Consider the following 24,673-nt stretch of genomic DNA (forward strand, 5'->3'; position numbering starts at 1 on the left):
GGTGACAGATACTACATCAGTTTTTTGCTATTTTTTAGCAGAGAGAATAGTTGACTAGGAATAACAAATTATTAATTAGGTAAATAAAAAGGCCAAAAAGACAATATTAAAGTAACATGGAGATAGCTGGGCATGGAGGTGCATACCTATAGTGCCAGCTACTTGGGAGGCTGAGATGGGAGGATCACTTGAACCCAGTTTGAAGCTGCAGTGAGCTGTGATTGCAGCACTGCACTCCAGCCTGGGCAAAAGAGTAAGACCCCATCACAAAAACAAAAAGTACCACAGAGGAATCAACTAGTGACAGCAACTTGGTATGACTTGGCTGTGTCCCCACCCAAATCTCATCTTCATTTGTTGTTTCCATAACAACTGTAATCCCCATGTGTCATGGGAGGGACCCGGTGGGAGGTAATTGAATCATGAGAGTGGTTTACCCCATGCTATTCTCATGACAGTAAGTTCTCACAAGATCTGATAGTTTTATAAACGGTTTCCCGCTTTGCTCAGTTCTCATCCTTCTCCTTGCCACCATGTGAAGAAGGATGTGTTTGCTTCCCCTTCTGCCATGATTGTAAGTTTCCTGAGGCCTCCCTATCCATGCTGAACTAAGAGTCAATTAAACCTCTTTCCTTTATAAATTACCAAGTCTTGGGTATATCCTTATAGCAGCATGAGAATGGAATAATATACTGCTACACCAAGGCTAGAGGAAAAAAGGGAAATGATTGGAATTACCAGAATTTTGAGGTTTAAAGGGGGCGCACCCAGAGAGCTGACCCCTAGGCCCTCTGAGGAGGAGGTACTGTTTGGGGGCAGGGCAGCCCTCTGAGGTGTGAACCCTGGTGAGTTGATACTGGCATAAGCTGCTTCTGCAAATTTTAGAACAACTGCAAACTAGATTGACCTACTGCTACTGCCAAAATCATCTGCTGCCAGGGTTAAGAGGGAGGCTAGGGTGAGGCTGACAGAATAGGAAGCAGGATGGAAGAGGCAAGTCTCTTCAAAGACTCACTTGAAAGCAATGGCAAGAGCTCTTTAAATAGACTCAGTTATTCACTCTCTCCCCTTTGTGTCTTTGTTTTGCCGAAATATGCATACTCAACAGAATACTCAACAGAATGACTAAAATGAAAAAGAAGAACATACTAAGTACTGTTGAAGATGGAGAACCAGAACTCTTGCAGGCAGCTAATGAGAATAAACACTGAATAACCCTTTGTGAAGAAGACAGTTTGGTAACATCCACTAAAGCCTAACATACACTTGATCCTATCACCCAGAGAGTGCACTCCTGCATGCATACATCCCGTATGATTCCATTTATAAAGTGTTCAGTAAGAAATGAATATGATCAATGTTCTTAGCAGTCAGCAAGGTGGTTACTCTTGGGGCTGGAAAGTGAGATGGCAGCAAAAGGAAGACTTCTGGCATGCTCTGCTTCTTCATCTGGGTGCTGTTTCCATGGACGTAACAAATTCATAAAAACTCATCAGGTTGTACACTTTTATATATGTATACTTTGATGTAAGCATGTATTATTTTAATAAAAGTTAAACCTAATGCCATTCCACGTCTGAGCATACACCCAAAAGCATAGAAAGTAGGAACTCAAAGAGACATTTGCACACTCATGTTCATGGCTGCATTATTCACAAAAGCCAAAAGATGGAGGCAACTCAAATGTCCCTCAGTGGATGGATGAACAGTTTTTATATATAATATTCAGCCTGAAAAGGAAGGAAGTTCGAACATATGCTGCAACACGGATGAACCTTGAAGATACAATGTTAAGTAAAATAAACCAGTCTCACAAAAGGACAAATACTACGTGATTCCATGAGGTGCTTAGAGTAATCAACTCATAGAGACACAGAGTAGAATAATGTTTGCCAGGGGCCAAGGAGGGAGGAATGGGGAGATATTGTTTGACAGATACAGCTTCAGTTTCACGTGAGTTCTGTGGATAGATGATGGTGATAGTAGCACAACAAGATGAAAGTATTTAATGCACACTTAAAAATTAGTAAGTTTTATGTTATCTGTAATACAAATTAAAATTTTAATTTTTAATTTTAAAAAATGCAATTCTAATGCATACCCTCCAAGTAAATGCATCCTAATGAAGTTATTAACTTACCTCTGCAAGACATTCCAGCATGTTCACCCCTCTTCTCTTATTGGGCTACTGTTAAGTCTACCTTTTTAATCTTGTGTATAAGAAGTGTAAAAACCAAGAATGGACTCTCCCAAGCAGCAAGGTGGGATGCAGAAGACCACTTTACACTCACATGGGACCTTACGCGAAACAAACTGCTCTAACATCCTCCTTCCCATGTACACTCACAACTCCCTGCGAGAAAGCCAGGTCAGAGAGATCTGTTACCCTCACCTCACAGCTGGAGAAACTGACTGAAAAAAAATCATCACAGCCAAGGGAAGGAACAAGTTTTCTTCTACCAAATTCAAGCTGTAAAACATCCTTATGATGTCTTATGTAAGTTCATTAGTAGACTTAAAAAGCAAATTCAATTTACAAATTAGTTTTGTGCTTCTATTGCTCCCATAAGACAATGCGTAATGTTACACAGACCTTTTTTATATTTTGAAAAACAATTTCACTGTTTGACTTGAAAACAGTTTATTTAATTTATACAAATAACTACTAAATACAAAAAGTAGATTAAAACAAAATAGTTATTTTTTTTCTGGCAGAGTTTAAATGCACATAATGGATAATTCTGAAGAAAATGCATTTTCCCCGTAGCGTTCAGGACTAAAATTCTACTGAAATCTTTGCTTCTAAATCAGTAATATATTCGGTGGTGTCACGTGGGTAATGGCTAAATACGTTCTGCATATGAACTGAAAAAAAGTTACAGTCTACACACATACAAATGTGAAGCACTTAAAATGTGAATTTAACTGATAATAAAAGAAAATGTCCGTTTTAGAGTATAGTGTTAAAAACATTTCGGTAACAAAATCATAAGACCACATAAAAATAAGCTTTAACATATGCACGAAGCAGTTTTGTAAAAACTACTAAGTGCACAAGTAATAAATAATTTGCAAAGTTGTGTATAAACAATTCCTAATGTTCGGCATCATTGTAAACATCAGCACATGTGTAAAATGCAGCAAAGTCTGACATTACATTTTGTTTTGCCAAATTGAATTCCTATTATCCAACGACAGACCAGTGGAGTACGCAGCCAACGTTTTGGCAAGTTGGGTCTTTAAAATTAAGAGTAACAGTGCAAGTAAGGAATGCAAAGAATTCCTAGTGCAATAAAGAAGAGAAGCACAGGCAATATTGCTGATTAAAAATTCACCACCTCCTTGAGTTTCCCGTGGGGAGTGTCTAGGAGACTTGTGAAAGCTATGCAAAGCCACTGTCTTAATGCCCAGATCTCTTTTAGGATTTCTCTGTGTTCCTCCAGTCCCTACCTTTGCAACAGTGTCTGTCCAACATTAGTCTCTGCAGTGTGAACAGTTCGTGAAATGCCCAGTTCACAGTCATCGAGAGAGGTTAGGGTGGTTTTGATGTCTCCCCCAACACATGGCTGGGTATGATGTCTGCCTTGTGAAAGCAGCCTTTTGGGGAGGGAGACAGATGGATTCTGTTCTGACAACCAGTCAGGCCAGCATTAGGTCCCAGCTGGACAATGACAACATCAAATCTTCCTTCTTGACACTATGAAAATGTCAACAGTCAGTTTTCAATTTGTCGAGGGAATTATCGATTTTGGTCAGAGTCTTTTTGATGCGCAGTGCTGTGAGTCTTGCGGATGGATTCTGATACCAGCATTCTTTCATTAGCTTGGCCAGAGAGGTTAATGTCTGAGAAGAGAAAGAACAAACACCACAATAACAAACTGGCTTTTTAGTGGCCCTGGAAGCTGGACTGATAATCATGTCAACTCTTTTTAAGAACTCAGAGGTCTTGTGAAATGAGAGTTATGTTACTGTCATCTTCTTTAAACAAATATTCAAGCTTTAACCCCTGATACAGAAGCCACTCTTGGAGTTTCAGAAACTCTGTCCTTTGGACTCTTAATGCTACCAATTTACTTTATCAGGTGAACGACCTAGGCCAGATTGGACCCCTTAATGATTTTATGGGTGCTAACAGAAGTAGTACGTTAGGATTAGAGATAATCCTGAAATTTCCAAATAGGACAATACCTCATTGTTTTATATCTGCTACTACTTATAAGCAGCAATGGATCTTCAGCAGTCAGCAGCTTGTGTTTGGGATTTCAGATATGCAGAGACGGAAGAGAGGTTAAAAGCTTCACTTAAAGTCTCTTGGTTTACACATGAAACTTCAGTTTTAGGGCTAGTAGCAATAGTCATGAGTCTCCCGATTTCTGGGGCTGCTCATTCACAGAAATTCTTATGAATATTGTCATTCACTAGCAACCCCTATCAGATATGGCTTCTTCAAGAATGAGAGTATTTTTCTGAACTGACTCTAGTAGATCTAAATCATTCCACATAAAATAGGAAGAGAAAACAGCAGATACACAGGGCAGATCACTCAGGTGCTATAGCAGTTGAAACTCAAAGGGAAACAAAGAGCAAATAATGGAAAAGAGCTTTAAACGTGAGAAACTGGCACTCTCACCGGGTCTGAGAACCATCTGTTGGGTATGTTTGGCCTCTGTTGATCCACACAGACCACTTTCCTCATATCTTCAAAACTTGGGTCATTGGGGACCACATCGTAGAATGGTGGCTTGTAATCCTCCACTATACCTGCACACAAAGACAAGAATTGTGCTGAGTTAGCGAGAGAGGACAGTTTCCCCCAAGGTTTCATTGTGGGTGTCACAGGTTATAATGTGACAGAAGAAAATACTAATCACCTTCCTCATACCTCAGGGCAGTCCTGGAAGCTACAAGTAGGTCCTAAAATAGGCGAAGAAAAAGGCAATGAATAGACACCCTGCAGGGTATTAGAAGAAGGATAGCTGTTAGAAGAAAATACGTGAAAGCTTCTCATGTAATGATAACTATTAGCAAGACTCTCCAACAGTGTATATTAATAGCTCTGAATTGCCCAACAGGGCACTAGAGACATAGGACAAAAATTCCTTCGGTGATCAAAAACACCCAAGCCACCTATGGAAAATACATGAATCTAGTGGTTCCAAACCATAAATAGAAATAAAAAGTTGTCCACAAACTAGAGTTAGGGATAAATAAACTAAGAGCATCATCAAAATACCTCTTTTTTTTGTTATAAAAGTATTTTTTTAAGAAAAACATTGTTATAAATTAATCTCTTCCATTAGGAGGGATGCAAATAATATAACAAAAAATACTCATTTCCTCATTCATTCATTCTACACGTACTAAGTACCCTCTAACTGCCAGGCACAGCTCTCTGACTGATAGCTCTATTATTTACTATCATATTGAAGGCACAAAATAAAATGTAAAGAGGATAGCCATGTGGGAAGGCAGAGGAGAAGGATAAATAATGAACTCTTCCTCTGCCCGAAAGCAAATATGAAAAGTAGCTAATTTCAGCTTCTGCCCCTGCATAATTTCCAATAGCCTGAAACCTTTTCTTTTCCAGCAAAATTACAATAATTCCTTACTTTAAACAGAAAAATTTTAAACTTCATTATATTGAATTAGAAAATGGATTCTTCTCCTTCATAGAAATAAAACCAAGATATATATTATTTCCTTTCCCTGAACAAAGGTTTCGAACAATGGGGTCATTAGATAACTTGGTTTACTGCTCTTTCCTTCTCCATGTGACTTTCTTCTATTCCTAAATACCTAAGTTGTTGGGGACAGAAGGAGACAGCAATAAAAGCTGTAATTCAGTTGTTCTAGTTCCTACAAGCCACCTGAAAAGCTTCAATTCCCTTTTCATGTATTATAGAAATTACTCAAAGGTGGGAATCCATTCTCAAAAATTCCATACAAATACAAACCATTTATACCAAATATTAGATATGATAAGGAGCATCTGTTCAAGAAAATACTATAGATCTTTTTAAAACTTCACAAATTTGACTAAATAAAGGTTTGTATTTGACATGGAAATTTGTCTAAATTGTATATATTTTTTTAAATCTAGGCTGGGTGCAGTGGCTCACGCTGTAATCCCAGCACTTTGGGCGGCCAAGGTGGACGGATCACTTGAGGTTGGGAGTTTGAGACCAGCCTGAGCAACACGGTAAGAACCCATCACTACTAAAAATACAAAAATTAGTTGGGTGTGGTAGAGTGTGCCTGTAGTCCCAGTTACTCAGTAGGCTAAGGCACGAGATTCACTTGAACCCAGGAGGCAGATGTTGCAATGAGCCAAGATCGTACCACTGCACTCCAGCCTGGGAGACAGAGTAAGATTCTGTCTCCAAAAAAAAATAGTTAATTCCAAATAACTTACCCAACATTGTGTAAATGTATTTGTAATGCATATCAGTCAGTGGATTAAAACCTTTCCTGGCAAATCATAAAGAGATAATATTGGGTATAAACTGCTGCTCTCACAAGTCTTGGAACACCTCATCTTAGAGGCCCTTCTTCTCCTTTAAAGATCCCAGGAAGCATTCAACAAAACTCTTTTAATTATTTTCAGTACTAACAGACACCACCTAAAATACAGCTGAACATGGACCTGAAGAGTTATTTTATACGTTTTCTAGGGTCACAGGAATTTACAGAAAACAGTAAGACATGTGCCCTTCACCATCTCTCAATTTTTCTGAAAGAGAATATATTTAACAGCCTGGCTTAATAATTAAAAATCTAGCCATCTGCTTGGAGTAATTTACCTGTTGAGCTTAGAAAGGGTTATGTGAATGTGAACAGTAATGCAACGTTGAAGTTTTCTATAAATGCAAAAGAAAACAAAGCATGGCTGGATTTTTAAAACATAAGATCTGGTGATACCAATGAATTTCACTAGACAAAGCTGAAGTTTGCCCTTGTGTTTCTGTTACCCGTGTTTTAATGTTATTAAATGCCTCCATGTTTTAACAAAAAGAGTCGTTTTTTAAAAAGACCATTTAATTGATTATACCTGGGATTTAGTCAAGTCTCTTTTACTTCAACCACTGGCCAACTGTTGATTGTTTTCACCTGATGCTGGCCATACTTCCCCAAAATAAAATAAACCTGGGATTAAGGTCCAATAGTCACTTGGAGCTCCCTCTGATCAAGGAAAGCAATAAATCAGTTGCAAGTGCATTACTACTGTCGTGGGATGCCATATTAAATGCTCTTGTTTAAGGCATGCTCTTGTTTTCCAAGGAAATCAAAATCTAGTGTAGGGGCAGGACAAGTCTCTTTTTCTCTTAGAAAATGGAAATCTTGTCAAAAAGAACCTCAAAATCTTTTTTCACCCATTGACTTTATATCTTTAAAGGTAAAACTATATCAGAAATTCTCATTCTACTTTCACTTGTGAGATCCTCGATTGACTCAATGACCATTTTGATTAGCTGTGTGTGCCCGAGACTGCTTGGTAGGAGGGATAAAAAAATCAAAAAACACGCAGTGTTGGGGATGAAGAGTAGAATAATAAGAAAAGTGGAAGAAAAAAAAGTAACAGACTAGCGTTAGAGGGAAGAGCACAGAGAAGAGGGTGGGAGGGACAGAGGGACTTGGCAGTGTTCAGAGGAGAAAACACCTCCATGGTATATCCCAAGTCCCCTATATAAACTGGGTGCTATAGAAGCACAGGTAAGCTTTCCAGGAGGCAAGTGAGGCATGGGCAGCATAGAAAGATCAAGAGTTTGCAAGGCAGAAAAGATGACAGCGAAGAGAAACCCCCACTGAATGGGTGCATTCCAGGCAGAGGGAGGCTATGGGGCAAGGACAAGAACTGACAAACCATCCTCTGTTGCTGGAGAGATAGAGAGAAGTTCTCTGGGGCTGAAATGGGTGCATGTGGTGGCAGGAGAGCCAGGGGAGAAGGGGACAGGCAGGAGGTGAGGCCAGGCTGCGAGGTGACGCATGTTGTCAAGTTAGGAAGTGACTGACTTACAACAGTGCCTCATTTATACCAGAAAGAGACAATCGGGGTAGACAGGCAAAAAAGTGAACTTGAAGTCCTTTAGAGACAGCACCCAAGAAGCAACTGCCAAATCGTGAGCCAGCAAAGAGCACAGCATGAATTCAGGCAAGTAACTGAAAATGCAAAGCACTTCAAGTGCCAAATGAGCAGTACAAACAACAAACGACACAGGAAGGCAGGGAGAGAGGCGCTCTTAAATGGTGGCCAGGGACGGAACAGACTGAGCCAGGCCTCGCCTCCCATGTAACGCAGCCAGCATGACTCAAAGGGCCACAAGAAAGAAATCAGAAACATTATTCATAACCTACTCCCCCACAACTTTTGGCAGGGGTGTCTGATTTATACAATAGTTTTTCCTGGGCATATGTCTATCTGAAAGTTTTCTCTTTTTTGGGGTAAGCCTATCTTCATCAACCAATATCCCTCCCATTAGTTTGCTATATGGCTCTAAGTCAACCCCTTAGCTGCCAGGCCTTAGTTTTCTAATACCTTTAAAGTACATACCACAAAGCTGACATGCAGATCAAATACGTCCTAGACATGCACTTGGAAAAGCATGAAATGCCAGTTGCCTCTCAAATGTCCAAAAAAAAGTCCTTCCTCAAGATCTTGCTCCAAGGTCCTGAACTAGACACCCACCTTCTTTCCGCTTGACAGCTGCAAGCAGGACCCAAAGGTCTCTCTGCTTCAGGCCTTCCCTGCCAACCTCCACCCTATCCCACTACCCTCAGTGGGATCTGTAGGAGAAAGCTGAGAAAAGAGCTCACCGTGCCCCTCCTCTGCATGTATTCCATCAGTGCTATCCACGGGAGCACACCCTTCCCCACTAAAGTCCAATCCCCACCACTGTCCTTCACACACCTGGACATCAGCCATATCAGAATTACTTGTAGTTTCATCAATAGGGCACCTTTATGGCATCCTTCAGCTCTGCCTTTTGTCTAGCACACCAATTTCTCATTCCCACCTGCAACTCACATCCTCCCAAGCTTGTTCAACTATGCTCTCACTCAACCCATGGGTGACTCAAGTTCATGCTTCTCATTTTCTGAGAAGACTGTCCCATCCTGCTACCACAACACAGGGGCCTAGACTAAGTTCAGTATCCTCGCCCCCACACTCAGTCACCCTCCTATATACCTCAACTACAATGACTTGATCCATTTATTTATCGTAATTTGACTCTTCAACAAGAATGGATTTTCTGGGGGTTGTTTTGCTCCAGTGCTTCCCCAGAGCCTAACACAACATCTAGCATGTCTTACAGACACTAAATACACAAATAAATGTTGATTATATATGTCCACAATCCTTTTTCAAAGTCTCAAGGTTAGATGCATTTGCCAAATTTGGAACTTTTCACATTTTATAAAGGTAATAAGAAGCATACCCTATATTTTATGTGACATCCCCAGCAAAATCTGGGGAGCACCCCCATGACCAAATATATTTCTTCAGCAAAATATATGGCCAGTCACACTAGATAGAATGAATAAACGTTATACACGACTCATGTCCATTCAGGTCACATTTGACTATCACATGAGTTCAGGTTAGATGTTCTGTCAAATAAGTTATGAAAAAGCTTTATGGCTTCAAAGTTTTGGGGACTTCTCAGTTGCAGATAAGAAACTGTGGACCTGGCTATGCTTTGAATTATCCAAAGATAAGGTAAGGAGAAAATAATGGGATGTTGGAGTCATGAGAATTCCATCCTTCCTTTCCTTCAAAAGAAACTGAGGCACATTGGAAAAAGTACTTTTCAGGTTCACAGCTAATTAATGGTAAAGTTAAACCAGAATCCAATTCCCTGTTTATATTCTAGAATTCTCCCCAACCGGCCACCCATGGGATAATGAAAGACATTTCTCGCTCTCCTTGCATCTCATGCCACGGTGTGCCTGCTTCTCCTTAAAAACTCTCTTCATAATCCTCCAGCTTGGGTAGTCACATCAGATATCCAGGTAATGAGGACAGAGTCTCTGGCATGAATATCCATACAGAGAGCTATTTTTAACAATTAACTCCTACAGAAGTGCTGAAATCCTTCAGAGAACAGAACATTAGAAGTAAAGCTATTTTAGAAAGGGGAAAAAAAAATGGCCCATATTTGGCATCTGAGACGACTATAAGTGAATACAGTGTTTCCTTAAGGTGTGGCATATGAGAAAATTTGATGTGGTTCATGGACTAAACTTTTTCATCTCAGTAATTACATATTTATTTTCATAGTTACCTTCCATTTTATGTTTTCCATTTCCAGCAGTGATAATAATTTCCTTTCAAAACAAAATTAAGTTGGAAAAGAGTTAGCCAATTTGAAGGAAGAGTCTGTAAATGATGGCATGAAGTAGCATTTGGATATGGAAAAAATGATGAGGGTAGAGTGAATGAATGAAACAATCAATCAATCAATTTTGGGAAACACTGAGTTTACAGAAGGGCATCGTTCTTCCTGGTGAGACAGGATTCAAAAAGGTATATCCAATATTGGTGTTACTTCACCTAACATACCTTGCAAGAGGGCTTTGAGATATTTCTCATGCCATGGCACAGATAAAACATGACTAATGGATAAATGAATGAGGCTGCTCATGGCAGAGGGGATGACAGCCCGAGTTCTGGCCCCTTGGCCCTGCCTCACTGCCAGAGGGTCATGAGAATCAGTACCTCTGGCATTCCTATAACTCAAGGCAAGCACTTCTTCCTGAAAGCAGAAGTGGGAAAGACAGCCTTGTCCCATGCTGGGTAAAGTACATGCTGTGACAGCTGTGTCCTGTCCCTCTACCTCACTGTAATTCATGAGCATACGGAACCAGGTACATTACTCAATGTCCAAACTAACTGCATTTTCAGGAATCTGTTAAAATTATGAAATTAATTTCTATTGCTGGAATTCTCATCGATGTAACACAGGAAAAGTAAATGGTTTACAGATTACTGTGTAGTTGGAACCTATTAAAAACATGTGTCAACATTACAGTAAGTTGGCAAAGGAGAGGGCAAAAAGCCTAGAGATGCTGCATGGCTATTCCCTGAGTTAAACTATGAACAAGATAGCCTTAGAGCTTGCCTACCTCCAAAACTGCGAAAGAGAGGAGCATCACAAGAGTTCCAAACATTTGGTAGCTATGAAGGAAGGCTTCTTGAGAAAAGTATAACAGTCACTGAATGTTGCCGCTGTTATAAGGCTTAGTTAGGATACAGATTTTTGTCTTGGTGGAGGACTGCTTTTAGAGGTGTGTCAAGGAAAAGAGACTATTAGTCAGTGAACAGCAGCCAATAAAGTTTGCAGTCTTCAATTTATTTTTTCATGAGGTTAATTGACTACTCTCCTCTGTTCTGGATCTCTAAATCAGGGACATGAAGTTCCAGGAAGTCAGAGGGAAAATAATTCTTCCCTCCCACCCCACTTCCATATTCCTGCCCCCAGTCATTATCGTAAATATTTTTTTTAACAACTGAAATTACTTTAATGAATATGAAAAATTGGCCCTAATATGATTCATCCTCTTATTCAAACCTTAATACATACAAAAGCAGATAATTAACATCATGAAACACGTTGGATATTGAGTTGCTGACAAAAATAAGAGTTGTCATGGTTTCCATACACAAGCCCCATTGCACTCAGGAGCAGAAGCACAAACAGCTCTCTGGCTGGCTCAAAGATTCATTAAAAGAGGTTCTTTTTTCAAAGTAAGTGCACCAAATATAAGCTTATTCTAACAAATAAGTTCTAGTCCACACCCATAAGAGGCACAGTTTGGACAGCAAGGATTTTTCTATGAGATACAAATGGTTTTTGCATCTTTTAACACCAGATTCCATCAAAAAATAATCAAAGCTAGACACAGTGAAACAAGAGAATGTCCACAGAGCCTTCCTGTGGGCAGTAAAGAGGGGAAACAAATGTACCAAGGCCAAGAGGTAGCATAACAAGAGGCAGAAGATGGCCACTGAGATCTACAAGCTCCTGAGTGGCCTTCATCACCCATGTTCCATGGAAAGGAACCCAAACCAAAGAACTTCCTATATGCCAGACACACATGAGGTGCCTTTTTTTTTGAGACGGAGTTTTGCTCCTTACCCAGGCTGGAGTGCAGTGGTGCAGTCTCGGCTCACTGCAACCTCTGCCTCCTGGGTTCAGGCAATTCTCCTGCCTCAGCCTCCTGAGTAGCTGGGATTACAGGCATGCGCCACCATGCCCAGCTAAATGAGGTGCTTTATATATACAACCTCATTTAATCACCATAACCCTTTAAAGTAGATATTATTATCATTTCTTTTTTTAAATAATGAAACTGATGTATGTCATCGAGTCAGAGAGAATGACGTCAGACTCTGGATTGCTAGCGATTCCATTTCACTGCCTCCCACAGACTCAGCACACAGACCCCCACACAACTCCGGAGGGCACTCTTTACATAGTCATCTTCTGCATGCAGTGCAATGGCCCTAGGAGAACCACGGCAAGGAAGACAGAAGCACATCACACTAAGGTGTCCAGCCAAATTGGCGTTTGTCTATTCAATCTAGGTACACTGCCTTTTTTTAAAAAAAAAACCCTAGTGCGTATTTGGATGGGAGCCTCAGTATCACATTTTCTATCCCTAGAACTACCAAATCAGAAATGCTAGGGCAGGGCCCCAGGAATCTGTGTCTCAAGCACTATAGGTGACTGTGATGCACATTCCGGTTTAAAACCTATTGATCCAAGTGAACCCCCACCTTAAGTTCATATAGAAAATTCATACAGGAAAGGTAAAAAAACAATTTTCTTTCCAATCAATTTCAAATTCAGTGTCAAATTAAACACCAAAAGTAAATTCCAAAGGACACTATTGAGAAATGTTCAGATGCAAAAATGGACTTAACTCTCATTTCCTGTAAAGAAACAGCATGATGTTTATTATTAGTAGCAAATAAATGTAAAATTCCAATAAAAAATATAAAATGCAACATATTTTTATGCTCATGGTTCACTTGAGGATCATATTACTCCAAGAGAACTATCTGGTCATCAATTTTTATAATGGATTCAGAAACTCAAAGGATATATAATTATAATGACCTTCCTCACAGAAGATATTCGTATATTTAAATGAGATACATTTTTTATGCAACAATTTCAAAAATATATATTCTTTTAACGACAGTTCCTAAAGCTGGTAAGAAAATGAAACAGGTACATCATACCCTAGGGTATGGGGGATATTGTAAATTAGTACAGCTTTTATGGAAAGCAACTTGGCAATATGTGTCAGGCCATAAAAACATCCATATTCTTTGACCTATTAAGTCTACTTATTTTCAGATTAAGAATCATTTCCCCGAATGAAATCATCATGTGCCCCCAAATGTCTACTATAGGCCCCAAATGGTAGAAATAGGATACGTAACAATATGGAAATGGTTAAGCTAATAAGATGTCATGTGACCATTTAAAATAAAAACAGATTAAGCAACATTTTAAAAAAATGAATAAAAAAGATGATACAGAATTATATTTATATATGATTACAGCTAAGTTTTAAAAATGAGTGCATACAGAGGTAGAAAAATACATGAATGTTGAAATTTGAAGGCAAAATTTCTCTTTCTACTTGTTTTTATTTTCTATTTTGGGAGAGTAACAATTAAAATATTAACAGTAGTAAAATAGGTTTGCAAGCAGCATTGAATACTTTCAACTTTAAGTTTAGATAAACTGATTTGTGTGTGTGTGGGTGTGTGTACTGTGTGTGTACACACGTGAATGTTCATAGAAGAGGGAACAGAGAACGAAAGAGAAAATATCAAATTAGTCATTGACAAAGGACAGTAGCTGATTTTAAATGAGACACGAAATACCCTTATCTCCCCACTAAAAAAATAAAACCACATCGCAGCACAGAAGCTCAACCCACAACATTCTGGGAACTAGTTGACAGTCTTGGTGATGATCCAAGGGAGAAATCAATAAATCAGAAAACAATCAAAACGTTCTCCTATCCTCTACCTTCCATGATTTTTTTTCAGAAATAATGTTAAACACGGGCACTACCAAGCAAGCCACTATTTGTTGAGCTAAATTGTAAACTGATGACTCTGCCTTCAAACTGACTACTATTAATCACAGCTGATCTTTAAAAGCCACTTGGGTTTATGTCTCAACACAGGGAGCAGGTTTGTAACATGAGTTCTTAAAAAGCCCAAATCCCAAGTCTCTTCTGAGCAGGCCTGCTTGGCTCAGCTCCGGTGCCCCCACAGCTGCAAGTGCTACTGTCCAGCTATGGAATGCCAACTTCCTCTTCATTTGGGGCAAGTTCCACATTACACAGTTTACTTGGACACCAATCCTTCTCTAAATTGTCTGTTAGGATAAACTAATCAGAATTAAAGTTTTCAGTTCGAAGGTGTTCAAGAGTGATTGGGGAGGGGGTGAGGAAATGAAGCCGATGTGCAATTTCAGGCAAAGTTCAGAACTTTATAAATCTGCAAAACAATCTCTGTTGCAAACAATTCTCAAGGGGCATCAAGGGCACAAACTGCAAGGCAGTAGCTCCCATTGGTTGAGAAACAATTACCAAGAAGACATTCATGATTACATTAAAAAAATAAAGTACTTTAAAAAGAACTGTCAATTTACACTCCATGTATGTTTAATCTGAAATACTTTGATATATTCAGATGGTTTGTTCAAAGCAGACACACTCTGCTATGAGGAAAAAAAGCTACCTTTAGGCATGTCAATTTTAATTATTATACACTAAAACTTCACAAATTACCCCACTTCCACTACCTCACAGAAAGTCCTAATCTCTGGCTGTGCTATTCAGGAAAACTATGATTGCCCCACAAATCTAAAACCTTAGAAGAAAACATCAGTGGAACATGGAATGGAAAACACGTATTAGAGACTTCATGCATTATTTCTTCAAATCTAGGATTCCAATGGGTCACAGGAGGTTAAAATGTAAAGTCTCTTTTGGAAATGAACATTAATCTAAATATATGGCATTTTCTTCTGTTTTCCTGGAATAGTTTCAGACACATGCTCTGTGAAATAAGATTTTCAGTTGTGAAGATATGAAGAGGTTCATCTAGTTAATTCAAGGGATTCTGCTATAAAAACCACTTTGTGGGTAGTTGGGGCATGCCCAATTTGAAAGAGTATACTTAGTGCTTTCAGAATACAATGTACTTAAAGTAAAGTTCAACAATATACTTGTGGCAGATTTGGGTACATGAAAGGCAAGGGTGAGAGCTCACTGTAGAAGACACAGATTAAAAATAATTGACAAATGCTTCTTTTACTGCTGAGGCATCACCATTTAATATAATTACTTATAAACAGATCAATATAGGCCATCCATCCAGGGCTTCCCACATTTAAATTTGATTCATTCAGTAGGTACAGTCTGCTCATTATAAATAAGTGACTTCTGAGTGCAAAAGCTAAGCATTTTCTCAACAATCCAAACTTAACAAGTAAAAATACCTAAAAAAAAAAAAAAAAGGCAGAATTCACCCTTTATTTACTTGATCATTCTCCTCAAGTTTAAACTCCCTTGTGAGAAGAACAAAAAAGGAAGAAGGGTGGGAAGAAAGGTAAAATAGGAAGATGGAGGAAGACAAGAATGAAATACAGATCAGTCTACTCACTATCCCTGGTATCTATAGGCATGATCATGGGGGTCTGAAAACAGGCCTGCCCCACCCACCACTAGGGCCCAAGCATACCATCTGGAGGTCTGATGAAAGATTTCCTCCACCAAGAGCCACCATTTGCAGTGCCTAAGCACAACTTCCAAGGCTCCAGGTATCGACTTGTTCCACCCACCATAGCCTGTAACCATGTGCACCAATGGCAGGCCTGAGGACAGGTTCATTCCACCCAGTGCTGCCCCCATCAGGGCTCATGTGCATCATCTGGGGGCTAGAGATTGTCTGCTCATCCACTGCCACCACTGGTATGTGTGCACATCTTCTGGGGGATTGAGGATGAGCCTGCCCAGCTTGCTAGCACCTGCACACACATCATCTGACAGTCTAGGGAATGGCCTGCCCTGCCGGTCACTTGAGCCTGCACATGCCTCCTGGGGACCTGGGGACTTGCCTTCCCAGTTGGCTGGTACCCAAGCTTGCTTCCTGGAAGCCCAATGATTGGCCCATCCCACTACTGCTACCATCAATGCCAAACATGCTACCCAAAAGCCTGATGACCAGCCTGTCTTCATAACCCACTGCTGCCACTGCTGGCCCCTGAGCAAGCAAAAAAGGACTCAACAGACACGACTGATGCCAATTACGGCTGAAATAATCATATGGATACTACACTAGTGAGCCTACCCAGAATCAAAACCAAAGCACCCTACCAAGCCAACACAGGCAACAGTCTTTCCCTATAAAAACCAAACCATAAAATTGGAAGAAACAAAGGTTATACTAGGTGTGCAGATATCAATGTAAAAACACAAGGAACATGAAAAAAAAAAAGAAAGATGACATAGTATAGAAACACAGTAAGTCTCCAGCAACAGATTCCAATGAAGAAAAAAATATATAAAATATCTGAAAAATAATTCAAAATAGTATTAAAGAAGCTCAATGAGATATAAGAGAACACAGGTTAAAAATACACAAAGAAACTGGAAAAACAATTCATGATCGGTGACAAATTCAACAAAGAAATAGGTGTCATTAAAAAAAAAAATCAAACAGTGATTGAGGAAAAGACAGTGGATAGGAGGCATGGCTAAATTGTAGCTCCCACTCAGATGAACACAGCAACATGTGGAGGCTCGCATCATAAACCTTTGCTCCAAGAACTACCCCAGGAATATACCAGGAAAGCCAAAAGAATCAACAGGAAGCGTATTGCTCCTGCAGGACCTAGGAGACAGCCCAAATACTGTAAGTGCCCAAACTGTGAAAGTGAGAATGAAGGACTGTCTGCCCCCAAACACACACCCTCACTGGGGAACCTGAAGGTCCAGATTATGGTAGAAGGATTTGACCTTACCTCGAGCTGAGACAATTTAGAGAGCTGAATAAAATACAGGTGTAGAGGAAGCAGTGGGAAATGCCCTATGGGCTCTCTTGGTCCCTGGGAAAGCCATGTCTGACTTTCTTACAGAGATCCTTGGGGAAGACTGCTGGAGGAACTGGGAAAAGACCACAGGGAGAAGGAAACCTCCAGCTGAACTCTGTAAAAATCCAAACCAAATGCAGTTTCCTGGCCCGAACTCAGGGGAGGGTGTGAATCCAGTGTCCAGACTCCACAGGCGGGAAGGTGTGAAAGCCCTGTTGCTCTCTCAGCCGGGAAGCTGGTAGCGTGCAGCAAGCTCTCAGCCATGCTGGCCCGCTGCCTGGAAACAAACTTGGTGCTGTTGAAGGGGTGGAGAACATGGTGGGAGTGAGACAGACCTTTCGTGTTGCGTGGGAGCTGGGTAAGGCCTCTACCTGCTGGCTTTCCCTTACTTCCCTGACAACCTGCCGTGACACAGAAGAGGCAGCCATAATCCTCCCGGGAACATAACTCGACTGACATGAGAAACACAACCCCATTTCCCACAGCAGATGCAGCAAGCCCCACCCAAAGACAGTCTGAGCTCAGACACGCCTAATCCTGCCCCTAACTGATGGTCCTTCTCTACCCATCCTGGTAACTGAAGACAAAAGTCATGTTCTTTTTGGAGTTCTATGGCCCTGCCCACTACCTGATCCTTCCCTATACTACCATAGCTGATGCCCTCTTGAAAGCACCACCTCCTGGCAGGAGGCCAACCAGCACAAAACTAGCGTATTAAACAACTACAACTAAAGACCCTCACAGAGTCCACTTCACTCCCCTGCCACATCCACCAGAGCAGGTGCCAGTATCCATGGTTGAAAGACCTGAAGACAGTTCACATCACAGGACTCTGTGCAGACACCCCCCAATACCACCCCGGAGCCTCGTAGCCCTGCTGGGTGGCTAGATCCAGAAGAGAAATAATAATCACTACAGTTCGCCTCTCAGAAAGCCGCATCCCTAGGAAAAAAGGGAGAGTACTACATAAAGGGAGCACCTGTGGGACAAAAGAATCTGAACAGCAGCCTTAAGCCCTAGACCTTCCCTCTGACATAGCCTATCCAAATGAGAAGGAACCAGAAAAACAATTCTAGTAATATGACAAAACAAGGTTCTTTAACAACCTCCAAAAATCACACAAACCTACTAGCACTGGATCTAAACTAAGAAGAAGAAATCCCTGAAATGCCAGAAAAAGAATTCAGAAGGTTGATTATTAAGCTAATCAAGGAGGCACCAGAGAAAAGTGAAGTCCAACTTACGGAAATCAAAAAAATGATAAAAGATATGAGAGGAGAAATATACAGTGAAATAGCATAAATTTAAAAAATCACAACGTCAGGAAATACAGGACACAGAGAAATGCAAACTGCACAGCAAAGTCTCAGCAATAGAATCGAATAAGCAGAAGAAAGAACTTCAGAGCTCAAAGACAAGGTTCTTGAAATAATCCAATCCCACAAAGACAAAAAAAAAAAGAATTAAAAAAAAAAAAATGAACAAAGCCTCCAAGAAGTTTCGGATTATCTTAAACAAACAAACCAATGAATAATTGGCTTTCCTGAGGAAGAAGAGAAATCTAAAAGTTTGGAAAGTATACTTGAGGGAATAATCGAGAAAAACTTCCCTGGCCTCGCTAGAGATCTAGACATCCAAATACAAGAAGCTCAAAGAACACCTGGGAAATTCATTGCAAAAAGATCATCTCCTAGGCACATAGTCATTAGGTTATCTAAAGTCAAGACAAAGGAAAGAATCTTAGGAGCTGTGAGGCAAAAGCACCAGGTAACCTATAAAGGAAAACCTATCAGATTAACAGCAGATTTCTCAGCAGAGACTCCACAAGGTAGAAGGGATTGGGGACCTATCTTCAGCCTCCTTAAACAAAACAATTATGAGCGAAGAATTTTGTGTCCCCTGAAACTAAGATTCATAAATGAAGGAAAGAATGAGTCTTTTTCAGATAAACAAATGCTGACAGAATTCGCCAAGAACTACAAGAACTGCTAAAAGGAGCTCTAAATCTTGAAACAAATCCTGGAAACACATCAGAACAGAACCTCTTTAAAGCATGAATATCACAGGACCTATAAAACAAAAAATACAATAAATAATTTTTTTAAAAAAAACTAAGGTATTCAGGCAACAAATAGCACAATGAATGGAATAGCACCTCCTATCTCAACACTAACGTTGAATGTAAATGGCCTAAATGCTCCACCAAAAAGATACAGAATTGCAGAACAGATAAAAATTCACCAAGCAACTATCTGCTGCCTTCCAGAGACTTACCTAACACATAAGGACTCACATAAACTTAAGGTAAAGGGATGGAAAAAGACATTCCATGCAAATGGACACCAATAGTGAGCAGGGGTACCTATTCTTAGATCAGAAAAAAACAAACTTTAAAGCAACAGCAGTTAAAGAAGACAAGAGAAACACTAAATAATGAGAAAAAGCCTTGTCCAGCAGGAAAATATCACAATTGTAAATATATATGCATCCAACACTGGAGCTAACAAATTTATAAAACAATTATTACTAGACCTAAGAAATGAGATAGACAGCAACACAATAATAGTGTGGGACTTCAATACTCCATTGACAGCACTATTCGGGTCAAAACAGAAAGTCAACAAAGAAACAATGGATTTAAACTATACCCTAGAACAAATGGACTTAACAGATATTTACAGAACATTCTATGCAACAACCACAGAATATACATTCTATTCATCAACACAGGGAACTTTCTCCAAGATAGAATATATGATAGGCCACAAAACAAATCTCAATAAATTTAAGAAAACTGAAGTTACATCAAGTATTCTCTCAGACCACAGTGGAATAAAATTGAAAATCAACTCCAGAAGGAACCTTCAAAACCATGCAAATACATGGAAATTAAATAGCCTGTTCCTGAATGATCACTGGGTCAACAATAAAAGCAAGATGGAAATTAAAAATTTCTTTGAAATGAACGATAATAGTGATACAACCTAACAAAACCTCTGGAATACAGCAAAGATCATGCTAAGAGGAAAGTTCATAGCCTTAAATGCTTACATTAAAAACACCTGAAAGAGCCAATTGACAATCTAAAGCCACACCTCAGCAAACTAGGGAAACAAGAACAAACCAAACTCAAACCCAGTGAAAGAAAAGAAATAACGAAGATCAGAGCAGAACTAAATAAAATTGAAACAAAAAATACAAAACGTAAATAAGCAAAAAGCTGGTTCTTTGAAAAGATAAATAAAATTGATAGACGATTAGCAAGATTAACCAAGAAAAGAAGAGTGAAGATCCTAATAAGCTCAGTTAGAAACAAATCGGGAAATATTACAACCAACACCACAGAAATACAAAAGATCATTCAAGGCTACTATGAACACCTTTACATGCATAAGCTAGAAAACCCAGAGGAGAGAGACAAATTCCTGGGAATATACAACCCTCTTGGCTTAAAACAAGAAGAATTAGAAACCCTGAACACAACAGTAACAAGCAGCAAGACTGAAAGAGTAATTAAAAATTACTAATGGAAAAAAGTCCAGGACCAGATGAATTCACAGCTGAATTCTATCAGACATTCAAAGAACATCTTATTGACACTATTCCACAAGATAAAGAGAGAATCTTCCCTAAATCATTCTATAAAGCCAGTATCACCCTAATATCAAAACCAGGAAAGAACATAACAAAAAAAGAAAAGTACAGACCAATATCCCTGATGAACATAGATGCAAACGTCCTTAACCAAATACTAGCTAATCAAATCCCACAGCGTATAAAAAAGATAATCCACCATGATCAAGTGGGTTTCATACCAGGCATACAGGAATGGTTTAATATATGTATGTCAATAAATATGGTATGCCATATAAACAGAATTAAAAACAAAAATCGCATGATCATCTCAATAGATGCAGAAAAAGCATTTGACAAAATCCAGCATCACTTTATGATTAAAACCCTCAAGAAAATTGGCATACAAAGGACTTGCCTCAGTGTAATAAAAGTCATCTATGACAACATTACACTTAATGGGGAAAAAGTTGAAAGCATTCCCTCTGAGAATTGTAACAAGACAAGGATGTTCACTCTTACCACTTCTATTCAACATAATATTAGAAGTCCTAGCCAGAGCTATCAGACAAGACAAAGAAATAAAGGGCATGCAAATCAGTAAAAAGGAAGTCATACTGTCACTGTTTGCTGATGACATAAACATATACCTAGCAAACTCTAAAGACCCCTCCAAAAAGCAGATCCTATAACTGATAAAAGAACTTAGCAAAGTTTCCAGATGCAAAATTAATGTACACAGTTCAATAGCTCTGCTATACACCAACAGCAACCAAGCTGAGAATCAAACCAAGAACTCAATCCCTTTTACAATAGCTGTAAAAATAAAATAAAATACTTTGGAATATACCTAACCAAGGAAGGGAAAGACCTCTACAAGATAAACTATAAAACACTGCTGAAAGAAATCACAGATAACACAAACAAATGGCAACACATCCTGTGCTCATGGATGGATAGAATTAATATCATGAAAGTGACCATAATGCCAAAAGCAATCTACAAATTCAGTGAAATTCCCATAAAACACTGCCATCATTCTTGACAGAACTAGAAAAAACCAACCCAAAATTCATATGGAACCAGTAAAGAGCCCAGATAGCCAAAGCAAGACTAAGCAAAAGGAACAAATCTGTAAATATCACATTACCTGACTTCAAACTATACTATAAGGCCATAGTCACCAAAACGGCATGGTACTGGTATAAAAACAGGCAAACAGACCAATGGAATAGAATAGAGAAACCAGAAATAAACCCAAATACTTAGAGCCAACTGATCTTTGACATAGCAAACAAAAACATAAAGTGGGGAAAGGATGCCCTATTCAACAAATGGTGCTAGGATAACTGGCAAGCCATATGTAGGAGAATAAAACTGGATCCTCATCTTTCACCCTATATAAAAATTAACTTAAGATGGATCAAGGACTTAAATCCAAGATCTGGAACATAAAAATTCTAGAAAATAACATTGGAAAAATTCTTTAGACACTGGCTTAGAAAAAAAACTTCATGACCAAAAACTCAAAAGCAAATGCAATAAAAACAAAGATAAACAGGTGAAACTTAATTAAACTAAAGAGCTTCTGCACAGCAAAAGGAACAGCCAGCATGAGAAACAGCATTTCTCCACAGACTGGGAGAAAATCTTCACAATCTATACATCTGACAAAGGACTATAATCCAGAATCTACAAAGAACTCAAACAAATTAACAATAAAATAAAACAATTCCATCAAAAAGTGGGCTAAGGACATGCATAGACAATTCTCAAAAGAAGATATACAAATGGCCAACAAACATATTTTTAAAATACTCAACATCTCTAATGATCAGGGAAATGCAAATCAAAACTACAATGTGATACCAACTTACTTCCACAAGAATGGCCATAATCAAAAAATAACAAATGTTGTCATGGATGCAGTGCAAAGAGAACACTTCTACACTGCTGGTAGGAATGTAAACTAGTACAACCACCATGGAAAACAGTGTAGAGATTCCTTAAAGAACTAAAAGTAGAACTACAATTTGATTCACCAATTCCACTACTGGGTATCTACCCAGAGGGAAAGAAGTCGATATACAAAGAAGATATTTGCTCACACATTTATAGCAGCACAATTTGCAATTGCCAAAACATGGAACCATTCCAAATGTGCATATATCAACAAGTGAATAAAGAAATTATGATATATTTGAGAGATACATACAATGAGATATATATGAGATTATATATGTGTGTGTACACATGTGTGTGAGTGTGTGTGTGTGTGTGTGTGTGTGTGTACACATAGGAATACTACTCAGCTATAAAAAAGAATGAGTTAATGGCATTCACAGCAACCTGAATGGAACTAGAAACTATTATTCTATGTGAAGTAACTCAGAAATGGAAAACCAAACATTTTATGTTCTCACTCATAAATGGGAGCTAAGCTATGAGGATGCAGAGCAACTAAGATTGATACAACAGACTTTGGGGACTTGGGAGAAAGGGTGGGAGGGGGGTGAGAGAGAGAGAAGGCTACAAATTAGGTTCAGTGTATACTGCTCAGGTGATCAGTGCACCAAAATCTCACAAATAACACTAAAGAACTTACTCATGTAACCAAATACCACCTGTTTCCCAAAAAAACTTATGAAAATAATTTTTTAAAAAATTAAAAGATAAATATATTTTTAAAAAAAGAATCAGAAATCTTACTACTGAGGTTTTCAATGTATGAAATTTAAAAACGCAATCAAGAGACTAAATCAAGCAGAAGAAAGATTTCTGAACCTGAAAACACGTCTTTTGAAATAACCAGCCTAACAAACAAACAACCAAAAAGGAATAAACAAAGCCTATGTGATATATGGGACATCATTATACAACCAAATATTCAAATTTTGGGATTTCCAGAAGGAAAAGAAATGGGCAAATGCATAGAAAACGAATCCCTATCCTCACATAAAAAAGCTGAAAACTTCCCACATCTTTCAAGAGATATATAGACATCCACATAGAGGTAGCTCAAAGATCACCAAAAAGATTCATCCCCAAATGGTATTGTCCAAGGCACATTACAAACTTTTAAAGTCAATGACAAAGAGAAAATTCTAAAAACAGCAAGATAAAAGCATCAAATCACATATACAAGACTTCTACCAGACTGACAGGATTTCTAAGTGGAAATCTCACAGGCCAAGAGAGAATGAAATGGCATATTTAAATGCTGAAAGAAAAAACAAAACTGTCAGCCAAAAATACTACATTCAACAAAGCTATCCGTTTTAAATGAAAGAAAAACAAGGTATTTCCCAGATAAGCAAAAACTGAGGGAATTTATCACCACTAGACTGGCCCTACAAGAAACACATAAGGAATTACTGATCTGGATGATATATACCATCACAAAAACACATAAAAGCATAAAACACTGGTAGAGCAGGTACAAAAATGAGAAAGAGAAAAAATTAAAATTTAAAGAGAAAATATACAAACCATACACCAAAAAACAAAAAAACAGTAAGAGAAGAAGAAACAAAGGATAAACAAAACAACCAGAACACAACTAAGAAAAAGGCAGAAATAAGTCATCTCCTATAAATAATAATTTTGAATATAAACAGATTAAATCTCCCAATTAAAAGATGTAGACTGATTAAATAGATTAAAAACAAGACTCAGCCACATGATGTCTACAAGAAACCCACTTCACCTGTTAAGGCACATATAGACTGAAAGTAAAGGAATAAAAAAAGATATTCCATGCGAATGAAAACTAAAAGCAAGCAGAAGTGGCTATACTTCTATCAAATAAAACAGACATTAACAAAAAATTAGCTGGGCATGGTGGTGCGTGCCTGTAATCCCAGCTACTCAGGAGGCTAAGGCAGGAGAATTGCCTGAACCCAGGAGGCGGAGGTTGCGGTGAGCCGAGATCGCGCCATTGCACTCCAGCCTGGGTAACATGAGTGAAACTCCGTCTCAAA

General features: G+C 38.9%; 1 protein-coding gene across 7 annotated transcripts in view; it reads right to left on the reverse strand.

The window, feature by feature from the left end:
* Positions 1–1,770: 1,770 nt before the first annotated feature.
* The window catches only part of ACVR1 (activin A receptor type 1), a 144,233-nt gene continuing 121,330 nt past the window's right edge, over positions 1,771–24,673 (reverse strand). For 2 of the 7 annotated variants that reach the window (XM_017547246.2, XM_017547271.2), the window contains 2 exons: positions 4,631–4,761; positions 1,771–3,843 (listed from right to left, as the gene is read on the reverse strand). In XM_017547246.2, the coding sequence (XP_017402735.1) occupies positions 3,709–3,843; positions 4,631–4,761 (266 nt within the window). In that variant the 3' untranslated portion in view covers positions 1,771–3,708. The remainder of the gene's footprint in view (positions 3,844–4,630; positions 4,762–24,673) is intronic. The other 5 variants (XM_037745285.1, XM_017547256.2, XM_037745295.1 and 2 more) reach the window with 3 other exon arrangements.

The sequence above is a fragment of the Cebus imitator genome, unplaced genomic scaffold, assembly GCF_001604975.1.
Source record: "Cebus imitator isolate Cc_AM_T3 unplaced genomic scaffold, Cebus_imitator-1.0 Scaffold10, whole genome shotgun sequence".
Lineage (NCBI taxonomy): Eukaryota > Metazoa > Chordata > Mammalia > Primates > Cebidae > Cebus > Cebus imitator.